The sequence below is a fragment of the Ursus americanus genome, chromosome 17, assembly GCF_024610735.1.
Source record: "Ursus americanus isolate L20-20 chromosome 17, mUrsAme1.1.p, whole genome shotgun sequence".
Taxonomy (NCBI): Eukaryota; Metazoa; Chordata; class Mammalia; order Carnivora; family Ursidae; genus Ursus; species Ursus americanus.
Window position 1 is genome coordinate 9,338,226 of NC_142143.1, and position 26,589 is coordinate 9,364,814.

At 54.3% G+C, this 26,589-nt stretch overlaps 1 protein-coding gene across 1 annotated transcript; it reads right to left on the reverse strand.

The window, feature by feature from the left end:
* On the reverse strand, window positions 1–26,589 carry LOC123780568 (DNA dC->dU-editing enzyme APOBEC3-like). The gene is made up of 15 exons (XM_087869096.1): window positions 26,561–26,589; window positions 25,484–25,628; window positions 23,862–24,144; window positions 17,170–17,327; window positions 12,694–12,776; window positions 9,978–10,125; window positions 8,290–8,569; window positions 7,954–8,067; window positions 5,469–5,519; window positions 5,047–5,131; window positions 4,365–4,442; window positions 1,889–2,045; window positions 960–1,227; window positions 618–733; window positions 1–278 (listed from the first exon to the last, which is right to left on the reverse strand). Exons 1-15 carry the CDS (start codon window positions 26,587–26,589, stop codon window positions 228–230), a joined length of 2,046 nt encoding a protein of 681 aa, XP_087725222.1. The 3' UTR covers window positions 1–227.

Below are 26,589 nucleotides of genomic sequence, written 5' to 3' on the forward strand. Positions count from 1 at the left end.
AGAAAGTCACCCAAGTTTTACAGACTTAAAAATTATTTTTATTTTTTCAGTTATAAAAATATATACCTACTTATAAAAAAAAAAGAGGAGACAAAAGAACGAAGGAGGAAGGTTTTCTGGACTCCAGGGAGGCTCAGGTGTGACTGTGGAACTCACACGTTGCTTCTAAAAGTCAGCCGGTTCATGAAGCATTGAGGGGCTCCAGGAATGGGGGAAGGGGTTGAGGGTCATCGAAGTTGCAAATTTCTGAAGTCATTTTCTAAATCATTCTGGGGCTGCTGAGAGAGAAAGAGAACAATTAAAAGTGTTATTGGCAGCCAGCGGTGCGGGGAGCAAGCTAAGGAGAGGGGACAAGAAGAGCCAAGTCAAAGAAGCCATCGAGGCCTCGAGGGAACCAGAAAATGGACAAGATCCTAAGAAAAGGGAGATAAGGAAGGAAGTGGGAGTCCCTGTTGGGGTGAAGGGAAGGGTGTTGGGAGAAAAGAGAAAGGTGTGGGGGGACAGTGGGGATAGAGAGCAAGGAGAGGAGTGACAGACACAAGGGGGCGCTGGAGCTGGGAAGAGGGGTCGCAGGGGGAGAGGGGGGCCAGGAGCCTGCAGCGGGGACAGCTTCTCACCTCGAGGATCCTCTGGAGCCGACGGTTTATGTTTTCACTGTACGTTTCCAGCTTGTTCCAGGGCTGAAAAGGTTTGTCCTGGTTGTCCACAAACTCCCCCCAGCAGTTCTGAAACTCTGAGATGAAGAGGGAAGGCAGTCAGGCCCCCGGGCCAGGGGAGCCGCAAGCGTGCACCCTGCCACGGCAGGGACCCCTCCTTCCTTTGCCCTTCCTGGCGGTGTCACAGCTTGGGCCTCTGCTGGGCCACCACCCTTCGGTCCAGTCACCCCTCTCCCCCAGTGGCGTTTCCGTCCTTGGAGCTGCAAACCCTCCCGTCCCCTGACAGCTCGGCCCTCTCCCTACCCGGGAGGTTCATGATGACCACTGGGATCCTGGACTTGTGCAATAGTCTCAGCCCCTCCTGATACTTCCTCAGCCAGTGGAAATACAGGCGGGAGGCAAAGAGCCGCAGTCTGACGTGGGGGTGGTCTCTGACAAACGCCACCAGTTCCTCCGCACAGGTGAAGCAGGGGCTCCATGTGACATAGCATGTGATTTCGAATGTCTGGGATGAGTCCCGTTGTAGTGACCTGATCTTGTCAATAAAGCGAATTTCTGCATGGCGCTTTTTCTAGACAGGGTCCCAGACAGAGAGAAGGGTTTAGTTACAACGCAGAGAACAGAGGTCACATACTGAGGGCGCCACTGGGGCTAAGGGGTTCTGCCCTGTGAACTTGCCTAGGACAGGGAAAGAACCTTCCTTCCTTCCTTCCTTCTCTCACTCATCCATTAATTCAGCACCCCCCAGAGCATCGGCAGCTTGATCTGAATCAGACCCGACCCGCCCCCCCCCCCGGAGGAGACGGGTTGCCAGACAGACACCCCCATGACACCATCCCAGATGCTCAGCAGACCTCGCCTTTTGGACATCAGGAGATGTTCGAGCATGGGGTTCCCAAGAAGCAGTTCCGAATGGGAGGGAGGCGGGACGGGGCAGGTGGGAAGGCAGAGGGCAGGTGTATGAGGGGCTCTTGGAGGTGGGGTTGAGCGCTCAGTCCTTGGAAGACCGCTTGGCTTCTCAGAAGCAGCGACTGAACTGATATCCAGAGGACAAGTAAATATTATATCCTCAAAGAGGGGCAGGAAGAGCACTCTGCTGGAGGGAACAGCTTCTGCGGAGGCCCAGGGACGGGATAATCATGCCGAGTTCCCGGGAAGCAGGGCTCACTGAGACCCGGTGAAGCCTCGGCATTTTCTCCATCGGCCCCGTGTCCAGACAGCCCGCCGGGCACCTTGTTCTGAAGGCAGCCTCTGGCAGTTACGGGGCCATCCTGGGGCCTCAGCTGGTAGCACAAGTAGGTCTTTCTCCGGCGGTAGGGCCTTGGGACCCGCTTCTGGTTGCCGAACTGATGGTAGAATACTTTTCGTGGTAGTGGGTTCATCGTGGTTCTGCGCAAGAGGAAGAAAACCAAAGATGCAAAGAGCATCCTCTGGTGTCACCCCAGGCTCTGTCACCTTCTGAACCCAACTCCTTGGGTCCACTTGGGCCCCTGGGGTGGGGAGGGAAGGGACCTTCTCCTCTTTCCTTGTTGGCCAGGAGGGCTGGGAAGGGAGAAGGAAGAGGGTGAGCTCTCCCAGCTGCACACAGCCCCACCTCTGGTCTGGGGGAGCACCCACCACGCCCACGCTGGAGGTCATTGCTGGCCAGATGCCTTGGGCTGGCTGGGGGGCCCCACCCTGAGAACTCGACATCATATGTCCTTCTTTGGCTCACCCATCTTTGTCCTGTGCCCCAGACCCCTCTGTTCAGGTCCCACGGACATCTCAACCCTGCTGTCCAATGCCACAGCCCTTCTCTTTGGGGAGGGAGGGGCTGCACTGGTATTTCTTCTAACTCTGTGCTCTTTGCTTAGGTGTGGGTATGACAATCTTGACTGTACAAAGCGCAGAGAGGCTGGTGAACAGGAAAAACTGTTGTCACCAAGGACGTGTTGTGACCGAGACTTTGGCTAAAGGACTCACGTAGCTTTTCCTCCCCCCAGTTGTGACGGTGCTCTGGAGAGCATTCCGTCTCCTATCTGGCTCGTTTTTCAGTCGCAGAGTGACCTGGTTCATGTGAGCGTGCGTGCACAGCCGTCGGCGCTGCAAAGAGACAAGTACGTGGACACAGAACTAGGAGCCTTCCTGTCTGCCCCCGAGAAGTGCTTGACAACCCATCCGGCGGAGCCCCACTGCATGTGGACATCATTGACCAAGCAGACGCCAACCAGTCTGAACGCGCTGGGGAAGCTCGATGGGGCCGCAGCCCACTCTCCTTCTGGAAACTCCACCCGAAGCTCATGTGACCTGGCCGACTACTGAGTCTGGTTCAGGTGACCACAGACGCTTGGAACCGGACACAGGTATCAAGCCAAGGGTGCCATTCCTGTACAGACTACGGGATCCCGTGCTCCCTCAAGGCCGGAGGTGCCTTCCCATATTTCCAGCCAACTCTTTGAACCATGGATTCCACCAACAAAAGACCATTTCTGTCATCTGCTACGCTAATTGACAAAGCCACTATTTCATCATGGAAACCCATCTCCGACACCCTTTATGCTGATTAGTAAAGCCTCAGGTGCATTTCAATGACTGTGGTTGAAAAAGACATCCCTGGATGTTGGCCTTGGACTGCCCGCCAGTGACCTCCCCCAGAGCTGCGAGTCTCAGTTAGGGCACCTGGCTGCGCTCAGCGCGAACATCGGATCGGAAACATCCGTTCATCGCACACTTAGCACAACCAGCTGCCCCGCGGCTTCCCGATTTTAGCCTTGAAGTTCCCACGCCCTGAGAGACTCCCCAATCCCTGGCAAACCCGGACACTCAGGGCTGAAATATTTCAAATTTTAGACAAGTACACTATCTTTATGGCACAAACGTTGAAGCTTGACCTTGAATAGCTAAAATCGAGGGATGATGGAAACAACTTGTAAGAAGCATTTAAAGACTAATTTAATTTTGCACACTTGGTAGTGTCTTCCCTGGAAACAATTTATCTTCTTGTCTTGGAGATGATTTTTCCCTCCACAGTAGAGAAATGAAACCATCCATAGAATTAAGTCTGCAGAAAGGCGTGTTGCCCGCAGTTAAAGATTGCTGGGGAAAACGCCAGTGGGAGCTTAGACGATGCTTTGCTTAAGACGATGAACTTTACCCAGGCAACATCATCTAAGCAGCCACCAGAGCCACGAGGTGCTTGGCTTCTGCTTCTGCTGAGCTGGCCTGCAGACCTGGACCAGGGAAGCGGTAGGACCACTGACCACAATCTGGATGAAACCAGACCGGTTGGTACCAGAAAGACAAGTCAATCAATCTTGAAGTTTACCTAATCCCAGATAAATCAGAAGAAGCCACGAGCCTGGACCCCTAACCTTGAGTTTTTGCCCTTAAACACCCTTACTTGCAAACCACCGGGGAGTTCAGGACCTTTGAGCATCAGCTCCCGGCTCCCCTGGGTGGTAGCACACCAGTAACTAGCCTGTCTCTTCAGCACAGAAGCCCAGCGTCAACTCTCTGTTGGCTTCCTGAAATATAAAAAACAGGGCTTGTTGATATGATGTGCTGAACATGGTACTTCACCTCTGTGGTTTTCCTCCCAATAGCCCATAACTACAGTCAAGGCATGAGAAAAACATCAGACAAATCCCAAGGACATCCAACAAAATTCCTGATCAGTCCTCCTTAAAACTGTCTAGGTCATCAAAAACAAGGAAAGTCTGAGAAACTCACAGCCAAAATGGAAGGCGGATGAACTCTTGCTCAGGTCGGTTACAGAAATTACAGCATTCTTTGCAAAACCGTGCAAGTCTTTAAAATAAAATATATAAATCTGGAGTTGACTCCAACAATTGTCTCAATCGTCCTTGAATCTAAAGTCTATAACTAAGCTTAAAGGAAGTGCTTGAGAAAGACCCAGGGGCCACGCCTAGGGGATGGGCCTAGGGGATAGGGCCACGGAGACAGAGACAGGATGCTGGAGGCAGCAGGGGTGGGGCTGGGGTGGGGGGATGGGCACCTGCCCAGGTGGTGTGCAAGAGCCAGAGGCAGGAACGGTCAGGGATGGACTGGACGGGGATGGACTGGACGAGGTGTCAGAGAGGGAGAGAAGTCGGGCTGGGAGCAGGAAGGAGGCAGAGAGCTGAGCGAGCAGTGGTACTTGGGTCCCTGCAGCCCCGTCCCAGGCTCCTTGGCAGGCTCGTCCCATCCTGGCCTGGGGCCCAGGTTCTCCAGCTCCACTCCCCTCTCACAAGGCTGCTCTTGGCCTTGGGAAAGCCCCTTACTCTGGGTGTCCTCCCACAGCAGTCTGAGTGGTGAACCCACCCCCTTCCTGCCGGACAAAGGCTGGGGTGGGAGGCCCTAGCTTGATTGTGCTTCTTTGGGCTCCCACCCACCCTCTTTCCTCCCAACGTACCTGACCTTGGGAGTCCCTAGGCAGCTGCCTGCCTCAGCTGGCTTGTCCCAGGCCTGCCCTTTGTCTGGGGCACCAGGGCTCCATTCTTCTTACTGGCTTTGCTTCAGGAAAGCCCCAATCTGGAGTGACCTCCCCGGATGCCCCACCTCCTTCCTGCTTTGTCTTTGGACGTGGGAGGACAGGGGAGGGCCCTCGGGTGGTGGCACTTCCTTGGGCTCAGACCCACCTTCTCTCCTTCTCCGAGTCACCCTCGGATGGAGACAGGCCCCACTGTGCAGCAGAACCCCAGTTATTGCAAAGAGAAAGAGAAAGTAAGGTGCCAGAGGGGCTTGGGACAGGCTGGCTGGGGAAAGCAGGACGGAGGCTGGCTCCTGGGGAGGGGTAGGCTCTCTGAGGAGTGGAGTGAGCCCTTCCCCCATTACCCCTGTGTTGCCCTTTAGAGTCATTCAGTATCGTGTCAGGACTCTGGGCATCTGGAAGGTGAGGTCTATGGGTCAGATCTTCATCCCTAACCCTGGAGAAGGCAGGTGTGTTGAGCAGAGCCTGTACTCTCTCCGCTACCAAAGCCCCCAGTAGCTTTGGGAGGGGCTTACCATTATCCTGACATCTTCGATGAGGTCCCTGCACAGAGAGGCTAAGCTACTCTCTAAAGCCACACAGCAAGCAAATGGCGGAGCTGGAATGCCTTCCAAGGGTACTGGCCTGGCCCTTCCCTCTTCCTCAGTGTTCCTGGAGTAGGAGTTGGGGGGTGGGACACAAGAGGAGGGAAACTGCTGCCCCCACAAGGCCTCCTAGGTCTTGACATCTCTAGGACCTGACATTGAAATGTGTGACCTGAAAGCTATCCGCTTGCCTTGTCACAGGTCCACCAAGACCCCTGGATGGAAAAACAAAGAGAGGAAAAGCTGAATCCTAGATAGGAGGCCTTAGAGCAGCCACCTGTCACCCCCAGTCCAGACGACATGCATATATGAGTCCCCGCAGAACTTCTCCCAGCTGGTGGCCCCCGCCACACGCACACCTTATTTTGCCCTACTGGCCCTGGGATGGCCCCAAGGGGGTAACAAAAGCACGGGCAAGAGTTGGAGGATCTGAGGGAATAGTTCACTATTCACTGCCATCTGGTCTCATGTCTAGAGGCCCCAGCCAATGGAAGAAGCTTCCAGAATGAGCTGGGCCCCGGCCCTTCCAAGAAAGTGATCAGATTTGCGTACTCAGGTGTTAGTCAAAATGACAGCTAAGACGCCTCTGGCCCGAGAAGCAGGAAGGGTGGGCAGGAGGGCTGAACTCTTGCTAGCCATTGGAGATGGGCAGAGAACGGCAGTGTGCCAGAGTGGGAGCGTGACTGCTTTGGAGGAAATGTCCTGAAGGCCCCCACAGATCTCTAAGACTAGCCTTCCGCTTGGTTCTTTCCTCCTGAAGGAGGGGATATTTTGAGCTGGCTCCTTTGGCCCGTTTTGACGATGCAGGCCTCCGAGAGTTGCGTTGTCCACATGTGCCTCTCCGTGCCTCCCTGCGTGGAGGCTGTGCGGGCAGGGAGAGCAGCAGGGCAGACTGGGGTGGGGGGCAGCCCGAGCTCTTCTGAGCTCTGCCCTTGGCCCCCAGGCAGCAGGAGAGACAGGGAGCCGAGGGAAGGGACAGCGGTCTAGGGCCACCAACAATTCACACCTAGACAGCCAAGATCAGAGGGAGAAACAGCTGGTCTGAATGGGACCCAAGACATTCTCCACAGTGATTTTAGGGATGTCTTCCAAACCGAACACCTGCCCTCTTGCTTTTCCTGCCTCTGCCTGCCCAGAATCCCACCGTCTCAGGTTGACCTCTTGCTCCTTCTCGCCGTGCCCTGGTCCAGACCACCCCAGGGGGCCCTGCCTCTGACTTTCCCCCCAGTATGTTTATGGGGTCGTCGGCTCTGTGGTCAAAGACCCAGATGGTCCCTGTTCTACTTCGACTGCTTGCGCGCTTCCCTGTCTCCCCGACTTGATTCTCAGCCGCCTGCCACTTTTGATTCTGCTTTTTTGGAAAAGTTCTGATGATCTCAGGCCTCCCAAACCCAATCCTACATTAAAAAAAAAAAAGCCTTATTTAAACATAAACTGAATAATTCATTTCTAGCTCACTCTCCGTTGCTGTCTCCAGGCTGCAATCTCTGTTGTCCCCTCTGGCAGCAATGTGGGAAGGGGGTAAGGGATGTGGGAGTGAGGGCAGGGGTGGTGCTGACCTGGTGAGAGGCAGTGACTGTGGGGGGCGGGGCGGTCCAGGGCAGCAAGGGCTGGAAGGGAAGCTGGTGAGGCAGGGGCCGCTCAGGCGGAACCCAGGAGGCAGAGAGCAGAATAAGGATCTTGCTTTTGCCCCATGCCTTCAGCTCAGAAAGGCCCTGGGTCATTGTCTGGGCTGAACAGTGTGCCCCCCAAATCCGTCAGCTAAAGTCTCAACCCTAGTGCTTCCGAATGCGACTACATTTGACGTACAGACTTTAAAAAGATGGTTGTTAAAAGGAGGCCCTTTAGGGTGGGCCCGGATCCAATCTGCCTGATATTGTTACGAGTCGGGGAGACGGGGACACGCAGAGGGACACCGGGGGTTCCCCGTGATGAGCGCAGAGGACCCTGGTTCTCTGAGAAGTCATATCCTCAGGAAGGATGTCTCTCACAGTTTCCAGTTTTCACACTTAGACATGTTCAGGCCCATTGACCTTCCGTTTATTAACGAGATTTGATTAATGTGGTGAGATGGGAGGAGCCAGGTTGAGGGGGCCACCTCCCGGTGGAGAGGGAAGTCTCGAGGGAGGAGGGAGGATGCGCAGGGGGAAAGTGGGGACTGCTGAGGGACTGGGGAGGGAGGTGAAGGTGGCTGGAGCCAGGAAGAGCAGCAGCAGGGAAAGGCCAGGAGGCTGAGGACGTCCTCACCTAAGAATATTCTCAAGCTCTGTGGCCAGCACATCCCTATGTCTTAATAGATTCCGACTCTGGAAGCGCATCCCCTTGTGGTCCACAAAGTTTTCCCAACAGTATTGATAATCTGAGATAAAGAGGGAAGGAGGAAGTCAGGTGGGTCCTGGAGGCCTTCTTCTTCTGACCCTCCCGTGACCTCCCGGCCAGGCGCCACCAGTCCTTGCCTCAGTTTCCCAGGCTCTCCTCCCACTCACTCTCCCTAGGGACGCTCTAGACCCTCCACCACTCCCCACCTCCGCCCGGGTCCTACTCCCTCCCACAGCCCTGTCCCAGCTCCTTCTGCTGTCACCTTCAAAGGACATGATGTCCAGCTGGACCCCTGCAGACTGAAGCTCGCGAAGCCCATTCTGGAAGGGTGGATCCCAGAAGCAGTAGAGGCGGGCAGCGAAGATGTCCAGGGTCACGTTCCTGTATTGGTCCAGGAACTTGACCACCTCATCTGCACAGGTGTGGCAGGGGCTCCAGGATGAGAACCAGGTGACATGGTAATTCTCATCAGGGGACAGATTCTGGGCACGGAACCAAGAGAGGAAGCAGAGTTCTGCATGGTAGGGAGCCCGGCGATGGACCTGGGAGAGGCGGAGAAGAGAAGGGGATACTCTTGGCTGGCAGAGCAGACAGCATGGCAGTGCTGGGTGCCGAGAGAGGACGGACGAGGGGGCAGGAGTCCCAGGGGCATGGTGTTCATTGATTTATCCCTCCTTTCCATCTTTCCCCACCCTGTCTTTTTTGACTGAGCCATCCCTTCTCACAGTCATCGACCATCAATTCCAACATCCACTCTCCATCCATCCATCTGTCCGTCCACCCATCTGTCCATCCGCCCGTCCATCTGTCCATCCAACCATCCACCTATCCATCTATCCATCCATCCATCCATCCATCCATCCATCCATCCATCCATCCACCCATCCATCCATCCTACAAGCATCCCCCTGGCCCCAGGCCAGGCCCTCCAGGGTCCAGGCTGGTTCCGTGGGTGCTGTCTGCTGGGGAGGGCCACATAGCCATGCTGCCCTGCAGGGAAGCCGCTAGCCCCACGTGTCTCCAGAGCGTTTGACACGTGGCTTGTCTGAATTGAGATGTGGGGCAAGTGTAAAGTACACATCTTGTTCCAACAACGTAAAAAAGATGAGTGTAAATGACCTCATGAAGAATTTTTATATTAATTATAACTTGAAATAATCTTAGATATATTATCCCATACATTATCAATACCCAGTTCATCAATTTCTCTTAAGTCTTTGAACACTGGGTACTAGAAAACGTTAAATGACATACGTGACCCCCATGACGTTTCTATGGGTTAGTACTGGGCTACCCCTGACCCAGCCCGTAAGGGCTCTGTCCTGCAAAGAGGCTCTGAAAAGTCTGTAGTGTCAGGAGAGAGGAGAGGGTAGGGGTGTGGTGTGGTGGGACATCTCTCAGGAGTGGCAGGTGTTGAGGGGGCAGGGCTGCAGGGGGGTGGCCTGGCTCCAGCAGCCGTGGAAGCTGGTCACTGGTGCTGTGGCCGCCTGCCAGGGACCCCGGGGCTGTGGCTGGGAGCAGGCCGGGGGCGGGCAGACGAGGGGTGCAGGCTCTCCCCTGAGGGATCACAGGTCCTGGATCGGGAGGGGTCAGTGGTGGGGCGGCGGAGGACTCAACCGGCAAAACCATTACTAGAGCAGAAAAGGCTCTGGTGTCCAGTAGGCCCCGACTTTCTAAAGATGCTCTTTCATCAGAGACTGCTAGAGGCCAAGCTCCAGGACAAGACCTGGATTCGAACGCCGGCAGACTCTTAGAGCCAGGCTCACAGGGTAAGTCAAACGCCATCCCGTATCCCGTTCCAGGAGGATCAAGCAGGGAGCTCTTGGGCCAAAGGCTTAGGACAACGTCGGAGGAAGGAGCATGCCCCGCGGAGAGCCTCCACCTGGCATTTTAGTCCATTCTTTTCCCCCTTCCCAACTGACGCAGCTCCTGCCTGTCAACGGGCCTTACCTTGTTTCGAAAGACCCCCCAGTCACTCAGGGGGTGCCCCCCTCTTTCCACTTGGAAGCACAGGTAGCAGAACTTCCGCCCCCAAGCGTAGCACAGGCTTGGGAATTGGAAGAAGAAGGTTTTAGGACTTATCCACTCCATTGGGTTTCTGGGGGCGAAAGACAGAAAACAAAATGCGGAGAATGCTCTCTGGAGTTGTCCCTGACCCTTGGCCTCCCCTGGGCACGGGGGCTCCCTGCCCAGCTCCCGCTCCGGGGTCCTGAGCATCGCCTGCTGCTTTTCCAGACTGGATGGGCGGGGTGCTGCCGGGGACATCAGGGACAGGGACCTCTCCCATAGGGGCCCCTGCAGGCCTGCTCCTGCCAGCCACGCCGGTTTTCCTGCCCATTCTTCCTCCGACGCATTAGAAAAATTGCAAAGAGAAATAGGAACCCTCCATCCCTGGAGAACGGCTTTTCTAATACTGCGGTTCAATTCGTTCCTGATTTTTTATCTTTGCATTTTTTTTTTAAGTATCAGGTTAATGCACAGGTTCAGGTCACTATTCCAAGTGCTTTAAATATCTCAATTCACAGAGTCCTCCCCAGATCCCGTGGGAGCCACCCCCACTGTAGAGGAAAGGAAGCAGGGGCAGGAGATGGAGCAGCCTCTCCAAGCCCAGGGCTAGTGAGTGATGGGGCTGCGGCCGGTCCCTGGGCAGCTATTTCCAAGCTATTTCCAGCAAGGACCTCCCATGACTATGGTCCTCGACCTGCCTCTTTCTCCTCTTCATTTTAAATATGCGCATTTCTCCTGACCTTGGCATCTTGCCCCCAGCTGCCAGTCAGCGGTCGTTACAAACGTGAAGGGTGAAGCTTGGTCACCTAGGTTGCGGGTAAGGTCGAGAACAGGCTGCATTCACGTGTCTGCGCGGGATTGGGAGAGCCCAGCAACAGATGACTTCTCTTTTTGCCTCCAAGAGCTAGCCTCACACCGTGTTTACAATGGGGTAAATATGATAGAAAATCAATCAAAGTGCTTAAAACTAAATCCACCTACTTCTTCGCTCATCCTTTAGTTAAATTCTAAGCGTTAACAGAGAACAGAAACTTCCAGAAGCCTCAGAGAATGGCATCACCCGGCACAGGCTGGGAGGGGCAGGCCCGACAGACTTTCAGACCCAGAGGCTGGCCTGGAGGATCACGGGGCTGGGTGGAGGTGCGGGAGGGGTATGTTCGGAGCAGTAGTGGGAGTGTCCCCAGAATAGGGTGAGGACCCAGGCAGGAGTGGGTCCTGCAGAGAAGGAGCCCAGAGAGGGAGAGAAGGGAAGGAGGACAGCAGGGAGGAGGAGGAGGCCAGGGACAGTGGCACACATGGGCAGGGCCACCAGGAAGGAGGAGCTGTGGAAGGGGGGGCAGGGTGGGGGCGCGTGGACAGAGCGAGCAGCAGCTGCAGTACCTTGGGTGGTGATGCCAGGGCTCCATTCTTCTCCCCAGCTTTGCTTTAGGAAAGCCTCGGGATCTGAGACTTCCCGGGTGCCTCCACAGACGCCCCACCTCCTTCCTGCTTTGGCTTCAGGGGTGGGAGGGCCCTCTGGTGGTTGCACTTCCTTGGGCTCAGACCCCCCTTCTCTCCTTCTCTGGGGGGGGGGGGCGAGGCTTCCTGCCCTGGGGTGGAGACAGGCAGCAGGACCTGAGTTATTGCAAAGAGAAAGAGAAAGTAGGATGTCAGAGGGGGTTGGGACAGGCTGGCAGGGGAGAGCAGGATGGAGGCGGGGGAGGCCAGCTCCCAGGAGAGGCAGGCTCTCTGGGGAGCAGAGTGAGCCCTCTCCTCATCACCCCTGCGCCCCCATGTCTGGGCCCAGGTGTTGCTCTCCACCTGTCTGCTGAATGAGTGGAAGAGAAATGGAAGTGTGGATCTCATGTCAGGACTCTGGTGTTTTCTCCTGACTCCCCAGCAGTGAGGGCACAGATGTGCTCTGAGCTCCTAAGTCTGTGGTGGGTCCTCTGCCTAAGGCCCCTCAGCCTTCATCTGACAGAGCTGAGGGAGAGGAACAGGTGGAGAAGGAGGGAGAGGAAGAAGGAGGGACAGCTTTAGTTTCTCTTCCTCTTCTTAGGTCACTAATCCCCTCATGGGGTCCACCCTCATGATATTGCCTAAACGTAATCACCCCAAAGACACCCCCCCACCGCTCTGAACACCACCACACTGAGGTTTAGGGCTTTACCATATGAATTTGGGGGACACAAACATTCAGCCCATAACAACTGTGACTGACAGGATTCCTTTCATTGACTCAGGGACAGGAGGGCTGACCTCCTCACACTGCTGCATGGGGGGGGGGGGGTGCTGCCTTACACCCGGAGCTGAATCTCAATCTCGGGGCTCTGTGGCTGCCTTTCTGGAGGTTGGAGGTTGGAGGTCAGAAGTTGTGTTCCCTGCTACCTCCCTGGAGGCCCCGTGAGTGATGGTAGCTGGGCCAGTGCTGCACCTAGCAGGGATGGGAGCTTCCTGATGGGAATAAAAGAAGCGAAGGCGCATTGGCTGGGAGATAGATTCATAGCAGATGCAAAATAGAGGAGCTGCCCCTGAAGCTGGTGTCCTGGAGACTGGGGAGAGTCCTCACCCTCAGCCCTGCCTATAATCCTGACAAAGGAGTGATGGGCACCGCGTCCCTCCTGCTTCCTCCCCAACCTGGGCTCTTTGGTTGTGCAGGTTTCCTTGGCTGCTTCTTTACCCTTTATTATAAGGCCCAGCCTTGACAGGGGGCATTTCCACGTCATCATGGAGGTATTCCTCTTGGGCACTGTCTCGCCTTTGCTAAAGAGAGAGAGAGAGAGAGAAGGAGAGGGGGAAGAAATTTTGGGAAGCATAAACATCTTGGAACAGAGGGTCTCTATCCATTAACATGATATATACCTCAATTTCTATAGGTCTTCTCTTTATGTTTCCTGTACTTTTTCAAAAAGGTCTCACACATTTTGTTAGGTTCACTTCTAGTAAACTTTTGGGGAGCTATTGTAGCCTTCAGCTACCTTTACACTTGTCATTTGTTGCTAGTATCTGGGAATACTACTAATTTTCCTAAGTTGAAGTTGGATCCACCCACCTCACTGAGAACTTGCTTACTATTTCTAATAGTTTCTGTTCATTTGCAATCCCCACAGCTCTTGTGCTTTATTGTGTCTCCTGGGACACTGGCTTGGACAACAGCACAGTGTTGAACAGTAGCAGTCGTAAAGGGGACTCTTCTGTCCTTCCATTTTAAGGGAAATTCTTCTAAGAGGGAAATAGAAAATTGTAAGTCCCAGGGTGCCTGGGTGGCTCCTTTGGCTAAGCATCTGCCTTCGGGTCAAGTCATGATCCCAGGATCCCAGGGTCCTCTGATAGAGTTCCACACCACGCTCCAGGGAGTCTTCTTCTCCCTCTGCTCCTCCCCCCACTCATTCTCTCTCTCTCAAATAAAAATAGATAAAATCTAAAAAAAAAAAAAAGAAAGAAAAGAAAATTGTAACCCCAAGTTCTTTATTTATCTTTTTTTTTAATAATTTTTTTTGAGTATAGTTGAAGTCCCATAGTCTTTAAATCTTTCTTGGCTTGAATATGTTTGCTAACAGTTTAATATGATTTTTGCATCTACGTTTATAAATAAATATGGTTATAATTTTTCTTGCTCATGTTCTTATTTAGTTTTTTTTTATTTTTTTTAAATTTTAAGTAATCTCTACACCCAACATGGGGCTTGAACCCACAACCCCAAGACCAAGAGTCACAAGCTCCACTGACTGAGCTAGCCAGGCATCCTCTTCCTATTTAGTTTTAAATCAAGATTATTGTACCTATCGAAAATCAGTTGGGGAGTTCCACTTTTTTCTAGTTTCCTAGGAAAGTTCAATTCTGATCCTTACATGGTTGATTGAACTTACCATAAAACCTCTGGGGCTGGCTATTTGATACGGTTGTTTATGTGGTCATTTTAAGTAAAAATTGCATTTCTTTAATGGTTTATGGTTAATCCATGTGTTGTATTTCTTTTGGTATCATTTTTATCATATTTTTTCTGGAAGGTTATCCATTCAGTCTCATTTTTCAAACTGATTGGTGCAAGTGTGTTCATAGTATTCTCTTCCGACTTTCTACGCTTCTGTAAAAGACAACCCCAGGGGTACCTGGCGGGCTCAATCGGTGGAGCACGTGATTCCTGATCTCGGGGTCATGAGTTTGAGCTCTACACTGAGTATAGCGATTACTTCAAAATCTTAAAAAAAAAAAAAAAAGACCCCATTTTTTTACTCATAATTTGGTTTATTTTTGCTTTCTCTCTTATTTTTTTCAAAGTACTAGGTTTTGATTATAATACTTTTGTTATTCCCTTCAGATATATATATATATATATATACAATCTCCCACATCTTCTTTATCTATTCATCAGTCAGTTGGACTTTTAAGTTGTTTCCACAGCCTGGCTATTGTGAATAATGCTGCAATGAACATAGAGGTGCAAATATCTCTTCAAAATACTGATTTCCTTTCCTTTGGCTATTGTCACAAGCATGCTATGAGGGTGCATGCAGGAGTTGTCTTTCTACAATGCCAGCTTTATTCAGTCCTAAAGCAAGGTTAATGTAATTGTAAAGCAAGTTCAGGATTCCAAACTCAATGACATTTCATATGCCCAATTTCTAAATTGGCTTCATACATGTCACACCAAGCAAAGCACAAGACAAGGTCACACAACAAACAAGATACAAGGGTTACAAAGTTGATGAACCAAACTCGAAGTCGGTCTGTGGGCACACAATTGAGACGAGGCCTCTGTCCAGTCCTGGTCAGCTCTTGGCACTTGCTGCTTATTACGTTCAAGCAGTGGAGGATCTGTATTATGTTCAGAGATCAACTGGGCAGAGCCTTCGGCCACAGTTGCCTTTTTGATGCGGCCAGATGTAAAAGAATCAGCATCAGGAGAGATGCACAGTTTGCTACAGTTCTTTTTAAAACTCCTTTGGACTTTAGTCAGCCTTTGCCCTTGGGCCTGCTGGTTCTCAGTGTCGGGCGTTGTCAGCCTGTGCTGGTTTTGGGGATTTTTGGTCCTACCTACAGTGCCCTGGGCTGCTTACATCAACGCTTGACATGACTCACTGCTTGACACGAGTGACTCTGTCTTGCTCTCTACAGAGCTATCTTGCTCTATATACCCAGAGGTGGGATTGCTGGATCATACAGAACATACGAGGACTTCTTATGGGACTCTGACTTTATGCCATGGTAGGGGCAGGTTAAGCAGTGTCAGTAAGGTGCTGTCTTCATGTCCGGTGTGCAGCAGACATGAAGTCCATGGCACAAGAACTTTGTGATGGGATGGTGGATGTAGGGTGTGGGAGAGCAAGGACAAACTGGAGCCTAAGGGATGCGCTGTAGAGCTCGTGAGGATGGGCAGAAACCCATGTCCTTGTTCTTGCCCCTGACTTTAGTGGTCTGGGTGTCCTGTGGGGTCCTGTTAAAAATAAACCTCAACTGAGTACATTTGAAGATCTAATTGGCTTCATTAAACGCTTCAGGAATTGGGCAGCACCACACCTAGCAAGTAGAGATGCTCTGAGGCATTGTACCAGTGAAGGTTTTCATAGGTAGAGGGTGGAGCAAGGAAGTTGTTAGCAAAACAAAAGAGAAGGTTGTTTCAGTCTTGCACATCTTCTTTTTGGGGGGAAGGGACCAGTAGGGTTTTTATCAAGCAGATGACCTCTCTAGGGCCAATTACAAAATTTCAGATTGAATGATAAAAGGTTACAGTCTTAGGACAGATTGACCCTGCAATTGAGTCTTGGCTTGCTGTCACGGGGAGTAACCGACTCCATTTTGTGTTTGTTTTTTTCTTTCTTAACACTTCCTTTGCCACAGGGCTAGCAAACTACACCTCACTCCAGGGTGGGAGAAGCTCAAGGAGGATGTGGGGGAGGTTCTTACTGTTGTGGTTTCACACTAAGGAGGTGAGTCAAGTCAGCACCTCAACATGGGAGCCTGTTAGAGAAGACTGCTTCTTCACAGCATTCCCCTCAATTGGCCAAACTAGCCTCTCTTGGGGCCCACCTCTATCTAGGACTACTGTAAGGGGAATTCTGCAAATGTATTTCAGCCTGGCCAAGTCCATGCATCAGAGCTGCTGCAAGGGGGCACAACCCTGAGAATGCACTTGGGATTACATGGAATCTACAGAACTGGCATTTTAACAATATGGAGCCTTCTGATCCATGAACATGGCATATCTCTCCCTTTGTTTTTACATCTTCTTTGCTTTGTCTTAGTAACATTTTGTAGTTTTCAGTGTACGGATCTAAGATACTTTTACAAGATGATGTTTAGTGCTGTTTTCAGAGACAGATTTCTAGTAATAGGTAACAGCAAACCCTCTTATCATGTTTACTATAGGTAAGGCACTCTTCACAATATATGTAGATATATATATGAACAAAGTCATTAAAGCCTCACAAAACACAAATAGATGAAAGTTCTATTATTATCTCCAATTCATATGTTTATAATTTGGCTAAAGAACTTGTCAGATGTCATAATCCAGTAAGTGGTAGGGGCATGATTGGAACTCAGGTAGCTGGCTTCCAGAGTCTCTCCTCCTACCACTACTCTATACTGCTGGGTAACAGCTGCTGGTGTTCACACAATAGCACCGAAAATCAAGACTGATGCTCTGTGAATGTGAGATTTTAATCTTACATTCAGATTCGTTGAACTAGTTCTTTGAACTAATATTATGACACAGTAAGATCTCTCTCCCTCAATTTCTGTGGTGGCAGGAAGGGACATTTTCATCTCTATCTTACATTATTCTGTATTTATGAAGATTTGTAGATTTTTTAGAATGAGTTTGTGAAGTATCGCTAGTTAGCAAGAAAGCCAATAGAAGATTGGTAGAGCCAAATCTTAAAAAAATAAGAGTGGGGGGGAGGGGAAGAAGGTGGATAGGACTTCCCTTGTAGAGTCTAAAACAAAGACCTCACCTCATCCCTCCCTGGTAATCAGGGAATTCACACTAGGACCAACACCAGAGCCCATATCTGATTGGAAAACACTGAAGAGACTAAGTGAATGAGTTAATGAGGTATGTTCTGGGGAAAGAGTGTAGCTTTGGTGAAGTTGGGCTTGGGTAGCCTCAGTTCTTCTTACACCCCTATGGCCTCTTGAACTCTGCCACAGTCACCTGCCTGCAGCCAGTGCCCATGACAGCAGAGCTCATAAAGGAGTGCAGCATGCTCACGGAGGGACTATCCTGCAGCCAGTGCCCATGACAGCGGAGCTCATAAAGGAAGTGCAGCGTGCTCACGGAGGGACTATCCTGCAGCCAGGAGGACTGAAGATCTACAACCACAAGAAACAGGACTCTCCTAAAGGGCTGGATGGGGTGGGCAGGAGGCATGAGAGAAGAGATTTTTTTCTTACTCTACTGATTACAAATTGCTTGGGTGTTTTAGTAGATGCCAACACTATTAAAAATATTTTTTTGAAATATGTAAGAATGGGTTCCCAATAACTTTTGTTATTGTGGTAACTAATATACCCCATGACTATTTTAAGGAGCCCCCCTTTTATGGGGCCCGGTTGAAAGGCAAGGGCACAGCCTGTGATCAGAGTTGCTGAGCCAAGGACTGAGTGAGCAGTGGGGTGGAACAGAGCCTCCATCCATTGTCTCAGCAGGTGAGTGCTTGTTCCCAAGACGGACTGAGCTGGGCATCAGAGGGCACTTGGGCTGCGACAGCCGCTCCCATAGCAGCTGGACATCAATGGGAGGGAGGAAAGGATGCTGTTTCCTGCTCAAAAAGAACCACGATGAAAAGACAAACTCCAAACTCTACTGAGGAGCCCAAAGAGACACCCGGGCACAGGGACACACTGGGGTGTCAGCTGTCTGTGGTGACATAGGGACATGGCTCAGGTTGCAAGGTGGCATCTCCAAGAAGGGCTTTTTCAGGCCATGGTCGTGTGAGGTGACTCGTGCCAGGGCATCTTGGAGAGGAAAGTCCCAAAGGGTCGAAGCAGAAACTCAAGGCCTTACTTCATGGTGGATCTAAGAGAGACACGGAGAAAATCAAGTCTAGTTGTGAGCGGTGAAGCTCCAAGGGAAGGAAAGAGGCCGCCATGAGGGAAGAGAGGAGAAAGTGGAGTGCGGGAACAGAATCAGGATCAGAGAGGACAGTAAAACACTCTGGGCAGTGGGAGAGAAGCAAAGGATCCACGACAAGAAAAATGGAGGGAGGCAGGGACAGAGGGAGGTAGGGAGGAAGACACGGAAGAAGGGAGGGAGGGACAGAACGACAGGGGACTGACTGGGGACAGCAGAGCTAAGCTGAAGTGAGCACAGGGACTGGAAAGAGGCAGCAGGAGCCTGGGGGAGAAGGAAAACCTACAGAAAGGAGGGTCTCCCCCAAAGGGACCAAGGGCCAGTGAGGGGGGAAACGGAAAGGGAAGGGCCGAGGGGCTGACGGCGTCCCACCCCAGGACCCTTCCAGCACCTGTGTGCAGGCCACACCAGGGCTCACAGGCCTCCCTGGGGTCCCTGAGTCCTCCCAGCATCCTGGGAACTCTGTGGTGGGAAAGGAGACAGGCAGCTTCCCTGCAGGGAGCAGAAGACCCCACCACCACCACACATGCCCCCTGTCTGTCTCCTTGCCCTAGGGGTACACTGAAATTGTCCCCAGTGTCACCTACGCCAGTACCCTGCCCCCACACTCACCACAGGCCAGAATCCTCCCTCTGGGGACTGGCTGGCACTCCTCACCAGCCCGGCCAGGCCACTGACCCCCAGGAGGCCCCTGTGCCCGGTGCCAGCTCCGGGCCATCTGTGGGGATGACCAGTGCTGGGGTCCAGGCTACAAAGTCCTCAGGCAGGGGGCTCTGTGCTCAAGTCAGGGACATAGGCGTTCTGGGCACATTCAGAACCAGGGCTCCGGGAAATGGACCATGGGACCCGGCAGCCCCCGTGTGCTTTCAGCTTCCCCAGAATGTTCTCCAAGCATGTGGGCCACACTTCCACATGACGAGATTCCCGCTCACGGGGAAGGCAAGACTGGTTTGGTCCTTCACTGTGTCCCCCAGCCATTCAACAGCATGCGGGAGCCCCAACTCAGGGTCCCACGCCGGGGGGAACCTGGGAGGCAAGGATGGGCCAGGCACTGTCCTGTCCTCAAGAAGATCTCAGTCTGGAGCAGATAGGGGAGGAGCCAGTGACCCAGCCTCTCCATCCCCCAGACCCCCCTCTACCCGCCCATAGACCCTGCAGTCTGGACTTGGCCCTTCCAGCTGAGGGGACACAGCTGAGGGGACGACTCAGGACCAGGCTTCCATCTTTGTTGTCCCCACCCACTGCCACGCCACCAATACCTTTGAGCTACACATGCTGGGAGGACAGGTGTATGACTGAGAAGAGCCCACCTACAGCTGCACTTTTCTCCTATACATCAGGCATGTCTGGGCCTGTCCCTGCCTGGTGCCTGGCTGTGAAGGACGTCGTTGTGAAGCCACACGGGCACCACTGGCCAGTTGCACCAGATGGTAACATAGGTTAGCCTCGTGCCACCCATCTCCTGTCCGAGAAAGAGAAAGTCATCTGGGGGCACCAGGCTACTGGAGGCAGAAAAAAGGAAGGTACAGAGGGCTTCCTGGGGTCCAGGCAGGTGGTTTTTTATCTCTGTGTCTCGAACCATTTGGTAACAGCCTGGGAAGCCTTTGTTGCCTTTACTGGTGCCGGGGGGAAGCCCAGCCCTGAATTCAGCTGATTCGTGAGGACACATCTCATGCTTTTCTCTGTTGGAGTTGGAGACATGGTCACCCCGGAGACCCAGAGCCTGCCTGCTCCCTCTGTCAGGCCCCCTATGTGTGATGACAGTCCCCAGGGCCCCTGCCCCAGGTCACTGATCCTCTATCCCCATGGCCACTGGGCTTCTCCCCTGCCCATGGCTTCTGACCACACAGGTCCCAACATGCACCCCTTCTCCTTTACGGAGCAGCTTTAGGCGGCCATAATGGGACCCTCTAACTGGGTGACTCTGCTGAGCCCCGCTGTGGCAGGTGGGGCCGTTCTCCAGAGTGATCTGAGCTCAGTACACAGGGATTTTGTTCCAGAAGTGTGGCCAGGACGTGGTTTCGGGCTGCTCTGCTCCCAGGCAGTGGGACGGTCCTATTCCTCCCCTGCCAGGACCCCCCAGATGCAGGAGGGCCAGGGGTGGTGGTGTCACCAGGCGCCTCTCACAGCCTCCAGTGGGAGAGGAGCTCCACACAAGCTGTCACGGGGAAGTCTGTCAAAGGGACCAAAGCTCCCGCAACCAGTTCTTTGGGGATTTCCTCTGACCATCTGTCCAAAATGCCAGAGCATTTACACAACTCAGCGCTGCGGCGTTCCGGAGAATTCTGAATGTTTGGAAAGAACCTAGATGTGCTCCTTAGGGGCTTGGTGGGATCAAGTGAGTCTCCAGGGCTCAGCCCCACGGAGAGAATATTATGCGTCCTTTTGGATATCGATGTGGTCCTCCCAGTATTTGAAGAGTATGCATTCTTTTTTCGACATGTGTCAGACTTGGGGGACCGAGAATGATGTGCTGGGGAGGGCGGGGGAGCAGGCCCGCAGGTGTGGGCACAGTCTGTGTGCAAGTGTGGGACAAGGGACCGCCTGCAGGCCAGAGGCCGCCCCGCTCCCAGGGCTGTGCCTGTCCCCTCCCTCCCTTGACTCCCTCGCCCCTCCTGAGTCCGAGCTGGAAGGCAGGGGTGACTGGTTTTCCCCAACCTTACAGGGGGCAGGACATAGGGGGCCCGGGCACCCAGGTCGGCTGTCCTGTGTCTATTTCTGAAGTCGGCCATGGGCACGGGGTGTTCACATGGCGTTCCGTTTACAGCTTTACTTCAGCCAACGTTTACGAAAGCATGTTAACGGTGGGCTTCTACTCGGACACGGGAGTGATTGAGATTGTTGCCAAAGTTCTGTCGGTGAAAATGAAGGCCAAGTCGGCTTCCTTTCTGAAAAGTAATTGTTTCCTGCGGGAGCCTGTATAACTTCTTCTTCCCCTACAAGGGAGCCCCTTTCTTTTTCCTTCTGAACGTGGTATCTGAGGTTAGGATGTTGCTTGTAAAGTTGCATAAACCGCGATTCTTACACTTGTCACTCTGGCGAGGGCCCCAAGGCTGCCCAACCAGCTCAGCCTCCCAGCGCCAGGCTGCTCAAGCCAGGAGCCCAAACGAGCAGGACGGAGGGAGTATTTGCGGACTGAGGGACCCACGGGAGCGGAGACATCCCCTCCGTTCCACGGCAGCATTGTGCGTGGAGGAACAACCATGTCACACCTTGTCCTCAGCCCTGGACACTGACCGGTTACACAGCCCCCGGTCAGTCCCTAGGTTCCAGGTGACGAGCCCCGAGGACAATCTGGTTCCCTCTGCAGCACAAAAGGGTCTCCGGAGGAATCCCCAGTGGGAACCCTGTTCTGGGGTCTCCCTTCTGCCACCTGCCAGGGATGGACACGGCTCCTGCCCACGGAAGGACGCACAGGCTCCGAAGTCTGGGGTCAGTGCCCCTCTCTCTTCTCCTGGGAGTGAGCCATGCAGGCTGGAGGAGGTGCTGTCTGGGGGCAGGCTGCCCTGGGGCCCAGGAGCCCAGCAGGAGAAGACAGGTGCCTGGAGGGGAGCTGGGGAACAGGGGCAGGGGGGTGGGGCAGGTGCTGATAGGAGCGCTGAGCCCCTCCCCTCCTGTCTGCTGGGCTACAGCCCCAAAGTCCACCCCCCAGGGCAGCTCTCCCTGGCTGGCAGCCCCTCTCTCCCAGAGTCCTGTCCTAAGGCTCCTTCTGTCCCGTCCTCCACGGCAGACCTGGGCCCCGCTGTGCTCCTCTCCTCTCCTTTCTACCCTCTCTCTGGCTCGCTTCTCTCCTCCAGCTCCTCCACTTTGGGGTGCCAGCCCTCCGTGACAGCCCCTTCCTCCCCGCCTGACAATGGTCCTCTATCCCTTCCTCTCAGTCCCTCCCTTGTCCCAACCTGAATGAAGCCTCTCTCCAGCCCCTTACAGTCACTGTGTGAGGCTGGGACACCCTTTAGGCCCTGACAGGGGAGCAGAAGTCTGTGAGGAGGGACCGGGGACTTGTGCTGGGCCTCAGGAAGGCCTTGTGCGGACCCACCGGCTGCCAGGGCTGCACTCAGGGGTGTGGACTCCACAGAGAGCAGCGGGAGGGCGATGCCAGGCCTGCGGGGGGTTCTGCCCAGTGCCCTGTCCTGTGTGGGCCCTGACCCGGGGGCTCTGTCCCAGGTGCCCTGTGTCATGAAGCAGCAGAGCTCAGCTTCTGAGCAGGGAGGCCCCTCCCTCAGGCTTCCTCTCAGGGCAGGGCAGGTAGCAGGGGTGAGGACTGGAGAACCTCCCACCCTCCCCCCTACCTCAAATGTGAGGGTTCCTCCCCAATATTTAGACTCATTCTTTCTATTCTCTACAGCGAGGCTGTCATTGCAGATCAGCATGGCTGACAATAGGACAGGTTGGCAGGGGGCAGGTTTCTGATTTCTAGATCCCCCCCCCCCCCATAAGGCTTAGCTGATTCTTACTCGCAACAGAGGGAATTTGTGTGACTGCTCCCCGAAGGGCCCACCGCAAAGGGAGAGGTATTTGCAGGTTTGCACAGGGTTATAAGCCTTGGTGTGGCTCTCTGGGCATTGTGACACATTTCCAGAGAAAACCTTTGGTAGGAGAGCCTTAATATCCCCTTTCATTGCTTTGCATTTGAAATCAATTAAAGTAATTATTCTCTGAAAATTGAAAACTCTTCTGACAGAGACGAGGGCAATCTTCATCAGGTATATTCGGAACCTAAGACAGGTTTCCCATGACAAGTAAATCTACTCAGATTTTGCTTTCAAGACAACTTCCTCTGGGCTCCTTGGCTTTTGCTGGCTTCTTTGGATCCCTCTGGAGATGGGGGTGGAGGGCAAGGTTGCATTTCCCGGGAGGAAGTGTTTGATTCTGCTGTTCACAGAGGTCTCCTGCGGTCTTTAGCCAGACTGGAGTCCATGCTTCAGGCTCCCTGCTCCAGGAGGAGAAGGTGGAGTGGCATGGGGCGGGCAGTGAGACAGGGGGGCAGAGGGAACACAGAAGGGGTCTGGCAGCCACAGAGATGGGGAAGGGAGGGGACACAGGAGGACAGGGAACAGAGGTGTCTGTCCCAGGCAGCCAGAGGGGTGGAGCTGACCCCCAGGGGGGAGCAGGTAAGCCAGTGGAGGCTCTGGAAGGGGCAGGGAAAGGCCAGGGAGAGGAGAGGGGGGAGGAGGGCAGGGGAGGTGGCAGGAAGGGAAGGAGGACCCCCACCTGGAGAATGGCTTGCAGTTTCTCAGAGAATTTCTGACTCTCCTCATGCAGAAATGGCCAGGGTTGGAAGCAGCTTCCCTCCTGGTCGTGGAGCACGAAGGTTTTCCAGCAGAGCTCAAACTCTGCAGCAAGCAGAGGAGGGACATGAGCTTGGCTCTGGGGAGGCCCAGGGCCCACAGGGGGTCTGACTCCCAGGGACAGGCTGTGCCCCTCCTAAATACACCTCTGCTCACTCTCCTCCAGGGCGCTCCCCTGACCCCGGGGACTCTTTCCTCAGCCTGGAGCCTCATCCAGCCTGACTGGCCTTCTTCCTGGAAGCCCAGGGTCTGTGTGGCCTGTCCACCCCTCATGCTCCCTTCCCTTCCGGAGACATCTGTCCTGCCCTGCCTCTCTCTTCCCACAGACCCTGCTGTCCTGTGCTGTCCAGGCTCCAGCCTCCCCTCCGCAGGTAGCCAACGGGGTCTACCACCAGGGACACGACTCCTGCCCACCACTCCCCCCAGCAGCCGCCCTGCCCAGGCCTCTCCCTGCCCTCTGCCCACCCCCGGGAGGGCCCCGCTGACCCCTGTAGGTCATGATGGCGATGCTGGCCCCAGCCCTCTTCAGGGTCCGCAGCCCCTCCTTGTAATTCTCATCATACTGCTGTCGGGTATAGAGGCGGGAGGCGAAGAGCTTCAGGCTCACGTGGCTGTTCTCCTGCAGGAACCGAGCCATCTTCTGGGCACACTTAGCGCAGGGGCTCCAGGAGAGAAAGCAGGTGACCCCATAGTGAAGCTTCGGGTCCAGGTTCCAGGACTGGATCTGCTCCAGCAAGTAGCACTCCGCGTGGCAGGAGGGCTCAGGTCCCTGGGCAGGCTGAGCACAGAAGAGGCAGGAAGGGTTTCTGTCATTGGTGGTGAACGTGGGAGAGGGTGGGACCAGGGCCAGGCAGGGAAGTCCTGGCCTCAGGCACAAAATACAGGGGGAGCCCTTCTCAGCGTGGAGCTGATTGGGATGTCAGTGCGGTATTCCCAGGATCCCGGGTCAGCACCACTGGCAGACAAGCACAGGAGGGCAAATTCCTAGGAGCCCGATGAGGGGTGCTGAGCACTTTGCTTTCTGCCTCTGCTCACTAGGGCTCTGCATGGCAGGGCACCTGACTGGTCCTCATTTGCATTGTTGTGATTTGATTTGTCATGGGATTTGCAGGAATTTCGACTTTTAAGGATTGCTTTAAAATATGATTGAACTTGACCCCTGAGTTTCTGGAGTCCTCTGAGCTTGTGCCCAAGGGAAGAGTCTTCGGGACCCGTACCTAACTGGGGCCCTGCAGACAGCAGCGGAAGAGCCCCAGGAAGGGAGACAGGAGGCCAGGTGAGCTCCAAGGACCCTGGCCTGACGCTGTGGAAGTGGGTGCTTCCTCCAGTCAGGGATCCCATCCACCCCCACCGAACGTCCCTCCCACCTATGCACCAGCACTTCCAGGAGCTTCTGCTCTGGGCCTCGCCCACGGGTGATAGAAAAGGGCTCATTGTGCTGAGAGGAATGGGGTAGGGGCGCCCAGAGGAGAGGCGCCTGGGTTGTGGGATGAATGTCATTGTCGGGGCTCACAGGACTGTGGAGATGGGTCCAACCCGTCCAGGGAAGGATTGTCAAGCAGGGATGGGGAGCAAGTCAGGTTCCCTGGTGCGAGCTCAGAGATCTGGGCGAAGTAGGATGGGGATCGGGGACGAGGGGACCTCCCTGGGCGATGCTGGTGTGGGGAGCAGTGCCCTTGGCACGATCTCCAGGCAGTGGGCAGGGGTCCTGCCAGGACCCCCACTGGTGACCAAGGGAAGCCTCGAGAGCCAACGGAATTCAGGTTCTGTGGCCGGCACTCGCCCCAGGCAGGACCCATTTAGAAAAGCTGACCCCTTATCCAGAAGCCTTTTCCTCTGACCTAACCCTTCCTCAGAGGCACAGCGGGAGGGGAGAGGCTGAGCCCGGGCCTTGGGGTGACAGGGACTGACGGTGCCAGGCCTGGGACACTGTGCCTGCTCTCTGACGTGTGGCTCCAAGCCAGCAGCGACAACAGAAACAGTCCCCACCTGACTCAGGCCAAGGTGTGGCAGCTGTGGGGACCGAAGGGGAAACATTGGTGAGACCTGCCCCTGGTACACCCAGAAGCTTCTACCCTGAACGTCCCAGGACCGGGAGGCCTTGTCACCTTATTGCGCAGGATGCCCTTATCCTGGCCCAGAGGGACCCCGGAGCCCTGAATGGGACCCTCGACCTTGTAACAGAGGTAGGTTCTGGAGGGCCAATCATCATTGCGGAAGTTCTCATTGAAGGTGTCCTCATCCAGGAGGTGTCTGTGGACAAAGGGGCGGAGGAGAGGCTGAAGGACACGGCCTCCCCCTGGAGCAGTGAGAGTCCTCTTGCTGATGTGTGTTGGGAATAGAAGAGAGGTTTTCCGTAAAAGGTGAAGATACTTCAATCTTTAAAAATCTAAACTATTTCTTATGAGCTCATTGTCTTTGGCTGGTTTCTTGGGTTCCTCCGCCCCAGGCCTTCCCCCCTGCACCCCACATACTGGCCGGAGCTGCAGAGGACGGGCTTCCACTGGCTTTGCTGGGCCACCCAGCCTCCCTCTGCGACTCTTTCTGGGATCCCCCGGGGAGGAGGCCAGGCCAGTGCTCTGTCAGGTGACCCCCAGGAGCTTCCCAGGGCGCTCAGACTCTCTGCTGGCCTCACCATCCCATCCCTGTCCCCGCTGGCCTACTCCCCTGCGTGGAGGGACACCTGGGGCTTTTCCCTCTTGACTTCAAGGTTAGCCCGTGCCGCAGGGTGCACTGGGGCCAAGACATGCCCGTGCGGGACCATTGCCGATAGGAGAACACCAGAGCCTGTGCTTCTGAAATAATCATGGGCTTTTCTGTAATGATGAATATACCACAAGCCCTTTACAAAACCAAAAGCTAAAAGCTAAAAGGGACCTTCCAGTGCACAGTTCAGAAGGGATCCCAGGCAGAAAGACCAGATTCCTGAGGGGATTGGAGGGAGCCAAGGGTGGGGACCCTCACGGATGGGTCCTCAGGAGTCATCCTGGGGGAGGCTGGGTGAACAAGCAGACCGGGTGTCAGCTGACAGGGCTCGGTGGGCCTGGGCTGGAGTGGCAGGAGCAAGGCAAAGAAGAGCAGGCGCCCCCAGGGGTCCAGGAGGGACCTGGAGGGAGTGGCGAGCCCCCATCAGGCAGCCGGGAGGAGGGGCTCAGGAGCAGGGCTGACGCAGGGGGCGGGGTTACCTGTCCCAGGCCTCTCTGCCAGCATCCAT